Source organism: Palaemon carinicauda, chromosome 5 (genome assembly GCF_036898095.1).
Source record: "Palaemon carinicauda isolate YSFRI2023 chromosome 5, ASM3689809v2, whole genome shotgun sequence".
NCBI classification, from domain to species: domain Eukaryota; kingdom Metazoa; phylum Arthropoda; class Malacostraca; order Decapoda; family Palaemonidae; genus Palaemon; species Palaemon carinicauda.
This window is the reverse complement of record NC_090729.1, coordinates 190,178,281-190,185,780: the sequence shown is the minus strand read 5'-3', so window position 1 is coordinate 190,185,780 and position 7,500 is coordinate 190,178,281. Positions and strand designations below refer to the sequence as shown.

The 7,500-nt window shown below is 35.9% G+C and overlaps 1 protein-coding gene across 9 annotated transcripts in view; it reads left to right on the top strand.

Annotated features, from left to right (window-relative positions):
* Positions 1 to 7,500, top strand: part of LOC137641687 (caskin-2-like) — a 374,688-nt gene that overhangs the window by 291,458 nt on the left and 75,730 nt on the right. For all 9 annotated transcript variants that reach the window (XM_068374485.1, XM_068374484.1, XM_068374482.1 and 6 more), the window contains one exon: positions 5,107 to 5,307. In XM_068374485.1, the coding sequence (XP_068230586.1) occupies positions 5,107 to 5,307 (201 nt within the window). The remainder of the gene's footprint in view (positions 1 to 5,106; positions 5,308 to 7,500) is intronic.

The window sequence follows — 7,500 nt, the reverse complement described above, 5'->3', positions numbered from 1 at the left end:
CTTTGTGTGCGTGTGTTCACGAAAGTTAGGTCACAGCCTCTTGAATGTCATTTCGAGTTGTTGCAATTTGTTAGGTCATTCATAATTGGGTATTGGCAATGGAAATTAGAGAGATTTAAGTAGGGCTTAATAATGCTGACGTGGTCATTAAACGTGAAATTATATGATGCCTTTCTGAGTGGGGTACTTTAACCCTTTTACTCCCAAGGAAAGGTTGAATTTCGAGCACATTTGGCTATATATTTTTTTGAAATTCCTCTAACAGCCTTAATTTTTGTCCTAGAGAGGTCAGGTTGGTCTCATTCTTTTGGAAAATGCCTGAAGTTTCTCATTAAGTTATCAAATATATGCAAAAACATGTAAATAACAGTGTTTTGCAAGAACGTACCGGTACGTCCTTTGGGGGGAAAGGATTAACGTGGTGAAAGGGATTGTGTCTCGCCATGATCAGCAAAGCTGTACTAGTCAGGGTCACCCATACTAGGTTGGTTTGCTGTGAGCGATCAGACGAAAATCTCCCACCATCATCAATCTACACTGGCCAGCGTGATAATGAAAATTGGCTAAATTCCAGACTTCAATTAACATGTCTGAGGCCTTTGTCATGCAGTGGATTAAAAACGGGTGTATTTGTTATTATTATTATTATTATTGATCAGACGAAAATCTCCCACCATCACCAATCTACACTGGCCAGCGTGATGATGAAAATTGGCTAAATTCCAGACATGAATTAACATGTCCGAGGCCTTTGTCATGCAATGGATTAGAAACGTGTGTATTTATTATTATTATTATTATTATTATTATTAGCTAAGCTACAATCCTAGTTGGAAAAGCAAGATGGTGTAAGCCCAAGGGCTCCAACAGTGAAAAAATAGCCCAGCGAGGAAAGGAAACAAGGAAATAGATAAACGATATGTGAAATAATGAATAATTGAAATAAGATATTTTAAAAACAGTAACATCAAAACATATTTCTCATATAAACTATGAAAAGACTTATTTCATCCAGCTCAACATAAAAACCTTAAAATATCTACTGTCTTAACGATGTGAAGGGAACTGAAGGACACGGCCCTTGCTAAGAGAGCCCAGCTATTCAAGCATTTACATAATGATATTTTCATGTTGTTAACCTTGAAATTATGTTCTAGTTAATAGAAACAAATTTCATGTACATGAATGCCATAGTGAAAAGAGAGAGAGCCTTACCTTATTGCCTTATTTTTTGTTTGGGTTCCCCCAGGTCCCTCAGTGTGAGGCACCTCGTATATCCACCAGAGAGTTGCTAATGCATCTTCCGGTGTATTTTGCATCTTCCAGTCTTGGATGGTCTGGGATGCATCTTAGGTATTTATCGAGCTTATTCTTAAACACATCTACGCTCACTCCTGATATGTTTCTTAGATGAGCTGGCAGCACATTAAATAGTCGCTGGTGCGTACCTTATTGCCTTATTGCCTTATTTTTGTTTGGGTTCCCCCAGGTCCCTCAGTGTGAGGCACCTCGTATATCCACCAGAGAGTTGCTAATACATCTTCCGGTGTATTTTGCATCTTCCAGTCTTGGATGGTCTGGGATGCATCTTAGGTATTTATCGAGCTGATTTTTAAACGCATCTACGCTCACTCCTGATATGTTTCTTAGATGAGCTGGCAGCACATTAAATAGTCGCTGCATTATCGATGCTGGTGCGTAGTGGATTAATGTCCTGTGCGCCTTTCTCAGTTTACCTGGAATGCTTTTTGGTACTATTAATCTACCTCGGCTTGCTCTTTCTGATACTTTAAGCTCCATGATGTTTTCAGCAATTCCTTCTATTTGCTTCCATGCTTGTATTATCATGTAGCGTTCTCTTCTCCTTTCTAGACTGTATAGTTTTAAAAATTGCAGTCTTTCCCAGTAATCAAGGTCCTTAACTTCTTCTATTCTAGCAGTATAGGACCTTTGTACACTCTATTTGCGCAATATCCTTTTGGTAGTGTGGGTACCATATCACATTGCAGTACTCGAGTGTACTACGCACATAAGTTTTGTAAAGCATAATCATGTGTTCAGCTTTTCTTGTTTTAAAGTGTCTGAATAACATTCCCATTTTTGCTTTACATTTAGCCAACAGTGTTGCTATTTGGTCGTTGCATAACATATTCCTATTTAAAATTACACCAAGGTCTTTAATTGCTTCCTTGTTTGTGATTGTCTCATTATTAGGTCCCTTGTATGCATACACCATTCGTTCTCTGTTTCCATAATTTATTGATTCGAATTTATCGGAGTTAAATACCATCCTATTTATCTCCGCCCATTCATATATTTTGTTTAGATCTCTTTGTAGTGAGTTCCTATCTTCATCACAAGTAATTTCTCTACTTATTCTTGTGTCATCGGCGAAACTTCTCACTACGGAGTTTTCAACATCACAGTCTATGTCTGAGATCATAATAACAAATAGCAGTGCAGCTAATACTGTACCTTGGGGCACACCAGATATTACCTGGGCTTCATCTGATTTCTCGTCATTTGCAACCACTATCTGTTTTCTGTTTTGCAGGAATTCTTTTACCCATTTTCCTATCTTTCCCACAATATTATGCTTTCTCATTTTTTTCTCCAATATGTTATGGTCTACCTTGTCAAAGGCTTTTGCAAAATCTAGATAGATCACATCTGTGTCTTTTTCATTGATCATATTATTGTATATGTTTTCATAGTGAGCTATCAGTTGGGTCTGTGTACTTTTTCCAGGTACGAAACCGTGTTGACCCATATTAAACAAATTATTTTTGACCAAATGGTTCATTATTTTCTTTTTTATTACCCTCTCATACACTTTCATAATATGTGATGTTAGACTAACAGGTCTATAATTGCTTGCCTCTAGTCTTGATCCACTTTTGAAAATAGGGGTTATATAAGCTAATTTATGTTTAACATATATCTCGCTCATATCTATACTCTGTCTTAGCAGTATTGCAAGTGGCTTCGCGATAGTGTTTGCAGTTTTTTTTAACAAAATCGCTGGAACTCCATCTGGTCCGGCTGCCGATCCATTTTTAATTTCGTTTATAGCCGTGACAATATCTGCTTCATTAATATCTATATCCGTTAGATATTCAACATTTTCTTCTCTCATTTCTGTTTCATTATTCTCATTCGCAATTCTTGGCGTGAACTCACTCTTATATTTTTCTGCTAATATGTTGCATATTTCCTTTTTTTCATTCGTTAGCCGTCCTTCAATTCTTAGAGGGCCTATTTCTATTCTCCTTTTATTCATCTTTTTTGCATAGGAGTAAAGTACTTTGGGGTTTCTTTTTATATTTTGAAGTGTCCTTTCTTCTAAGTCCCTTTTTCATTTTCTTTCGACTGTATAATCTTTTGTTCTGCATTTTCTATCTTACATTTTATTTCCCTCATTTTCCACATAGTAGAGAGAGAGAGAGAGAGAGAGAGAGAGAGAGAGAGAGAGAGAGAGAGAGAGAGAGAGAGAGAGAGCCCATACTGCCTTACGTACCTCATATAAGATTAGTGTAATTACATGACCTAGCTTTGTTTATTAAAATAGATCGAACAACAGTAAATCAAAACTTGAATTCTATCATAAGCTTGAAGTCTGAAAGAACCTTCTTGGATTGAACAGTTCTCGGAGATGATAATCTGTATGCTGTTGATAATTTGGTTCTGTCTCTCCAGATAATTTCCACTTGAGATGAGCGTATGTAACAAGGCAGCATTTGTTGGGTATGAATGTCTGTTTGTTTTGGTCTTGCGAGTTGATGTGTTTGATTTGAGACTGATGACAAGTACCCGAGGCAAAATGCCACAATTACACCATCTTGCTTGAGGGTACACTCGGGCACACTTCTCGGTCTGATTTCTCTTCCTCTTGTTTTTGTTGAAGATTTTATAGTTCATGTACGGTAAGCAACTTTTCTAGGAGAAGGACACTCCAAAATCAAACCATTGTTTTCTAGTCTTGGATAGTGCCATAGCCTCTGTACCATGGGTTAGAGTTCTCTTGCTTGAGGGTACACTCGGGCACACTTTTCGATCTCATTTCTCTTCCTCTTGTTTCTGTTGAAGACTTTATAGCTTATGTATGAAATATTTATTTTAATGCTGTTACTTTTCTTAAAATATTTTTATTTTTCCTTGTTTCCTTTCCTCACGGGGCTATTTCCCCTGTTGGGCCCCCTGGGCTTGTAGCATCCTGCTTTTCCAACTAGGGTTGTTGGTTAGCAAGTAATAATAATAATGATAATAATAATAATTATAATAATAATAATCTGGATTTATCATATATCAAGAAAGGTTCGGTTCACTGGTTTGTTTCCATTTAGGTTTTGTTATTATTATTATTATTATTGTTATTGTTATTATTATTATTGTTATTATTATTATTATTTTATTTATACAACATACACGAATCCTCATTTATTAGTTTGTACACTGTTAAAAAAAACAGTAATTTTAATACGTTCTCAGCCGTATTTCAGTAAAACACAGGCGACCGCAATTTTTACCCTACTATTTTTATTATCCTTTACGGGTTGGTGACCGTAATATTACTCCTTAACATCAATATATCTGTTTTTAAAACGTTGAATGCCTGGGAACATTTAATCCAGGATTTTTAGTTTTTTTTTTTTTACGGCAAATTTTTAACAGTGTAGCAAACGTAAAATGTATTTATAACACTTGCAATTTTATCTTTTACGGATTGGTGACCGTAATATCACTCCTCAACGCCAATATATCCGTTATTAAAACGGTAAATGCCTGGCAACATTTATTCCAGGATTTTTACCGGTTTTTACTGCAAATATTTAAGTATGCTATTTTTTCGCGCAAATTTGATATGTCATAATATGTCATTACACGTGTATTTATACTTATTTTCTTCTAGCAAACACCTATTCTTAATTTATCTATAATTATATTTATCCAACATATACAAATCCTAATTTATTTGTTTCTAGCAAAAGTAAAATGTATTTCTAACACTTGCCATTTATTTGTTTCCAATGAATTTAAAATCTACCTGTTTCTAACCCCAGTGAAAGTGAACTGAGATGAAACTGACCTGTGTGTTTTTGTTTACAGTTGGTGGCATGAGCGGGCGGGGTAAGCCCGCGGCAGCGGTGAAGGTGTCTCCGCCCACGGTTCCTGATGCAGCCCTCACCCACCGGCACTCGGGCTCATCCTTCAGCTCGGGTGTCTACAGCGCTGGCGATCAGCGCTCTTCTTATTCGTCCTCCGTCAGCGATGACAATCCTCCGCCCTCACCCAGAAGTCCTGCCAGAGGTAAGGGAAACGTTTGTTAAGGATGAAGGAAAAGTTTTTCTAGAGGTAAAGGAAACGTTTTTTGGAAGTAAGGGATTTTTTACAGATGTAATGGAAACGTTTGTTCGAAGTAAGGGATTTTTTTTTCTAAAGGTAAAGGAAACGTTTGTTGGAAGTAAGGGATTTTTTTTCTAGAGGTAAAGGAAACGTTTGTTGGAAGTAAGGGATTTTTTACAGATGTAATGGAAACGTTTGTTGGAAGTAAGAGATTTTTTTTCTAGAGGTAAGGGAAACGTTTGGTTGAAGTAAGGGGAAGTGTTTGTTAGAAACAAGTTAAACGTTTGTTAGCGGTAAGGGATTTTTTTCCATAAGTAAGGGAAACGTTTGTTGGGAGTAAGGGGATTTTTTCTAGAGGTAAAGGAAACGTTTGGTAGAAGTAAGGGGAAGCATTTGTTAGAAATAAGATAAACGTTTGTTAGCGATAAGGGATTTTTTTCCATAAGTAAGGGAAACGTTTGTAGGGAGTAAGGGATTTTTTCTAGAGGTAAAGGAAACGTTTGTTGTGAGTAAGGGAAACATTTGCTAGAGATAAGGCAAACGTTTGTTCCAAAGGAAACGTTTGCTAGAGGTAAGGAAAACGTTGGTTGTGAGTAAGGGAAATATTTGCTATAGGTAAGGGGAACGTTTGTTGTGAGTAAGGGAAACGTTTGCTATAGGTAAGGGGAACGTTTGTTGTGAGTAAGGGAAACATTTGCTAGAGGTAAGGGGAACGTTTGTTGTGAGTAAGGGAAACGTTTGCTATAGGTAAGGGGAACGTTTGTTGTGAGTAAGGGAAACATTTTCTAGAGGTAAGGGAAACGTTTGCTATAGGTAAGGGAAGCGTTTGTTGTGAGTAAGGGAAACGTTTGCTTTAGGTAAGGAAACGTTTGTTGTAAGGGAAACATTTGCTAGAGGCTAGGGAAACGTTTATTGTGAGTAAGGGAAACATTAGCTCGAGGTAAGAGAAATGTTTTTTGGAAATAAGGGAAACGTTAGTTGATAGCTCGTGAAACATTTTCTAGAGATAAGGGAAACGTTTGTTGGAAGTAAGACAAACGTTTACTAGAGGTAAGGGAAACATTTGCTTGAGGTAAGGGAAACATTTGCTACAAGTAATGGAAACATTGTTAGAGCTAAGTGAAACGTTTGAAAAGAAGTAAATGGAACTTGTTAAAATACGAAAACGTTAAGGAATAAAGATCATGGAAAGGAAATCGTTAACTTTAAGTTTTTTTTCCTGTTTCTATTACTAGGAAACCCCGCGCCCTACAGAACCTATAATTGTAGCACCTCTAACACGATCTTTGAGTAAACTAGTCAAAGTATTACAGTTTAAAAAACCAAAAGTCTGCCGATGAAACTTTTTTGTTGCTTCTTTGTATGTTTCCTTTATTATGATTTTATTGTATGGGAACTCAGTTATTCTGTTTGTCGTTATACATTCTTAGGTATTTAAGAGTATGACACACTGTATTCAGCATTCATTGTCAAATCCACATATCGAAGCACTTAGACAACAAGAAAGTAATCAGTTTTTTTTGACTGGTTGATTGATTTTGGGTTTTCTTGTAGGCTTCTATTGAAAATACTTATTTTTACCTTTTTGGAGGTCTAGTGGCGGTTTGTTATATAGTCTTGGGGCGCATACTTGAAAGTTTTAACACTAAAACCTACAGTAGAGGGCTATATCTTTGTTCCAACAACTTGAAACCATCTGTAACTATTCTCGTAAAGTAAAGATGTATAGAGAAAATAAGGAAAACTATAAAACTAGAGATCATAAAACAGTGATTTAAAAAATGACAAGTAAGATAAATGTAGAGAAAAGCAAAGGGAAAAATATATATTACCTTGAATGAAATTAAAAACGACGAAAATAAATTTTGAATCAAGAAAACTCAAAAGAAACTTTAATAACAAAGAATAATTATAAGCTAAAAAAAAATATAGAAAAAATATGCATAAAAGCACTGATTAAAATTGCCCAAAGGCCAAAGAAGAAGCGAACGATAAAGTAAAAAAAAAGAAAGTAAAAGAAAATTCTTAAAGTAACGAGGTGAAAATCTTTGGTGTCATCGAAGAAAGCTGGTCTCTCCTTTCTAATATGATAAAAAAAGTTGATGTTGATCCGTCTGGTGAAAGGAAAATGGAGGAACATTGTTTATATTAGTTTGG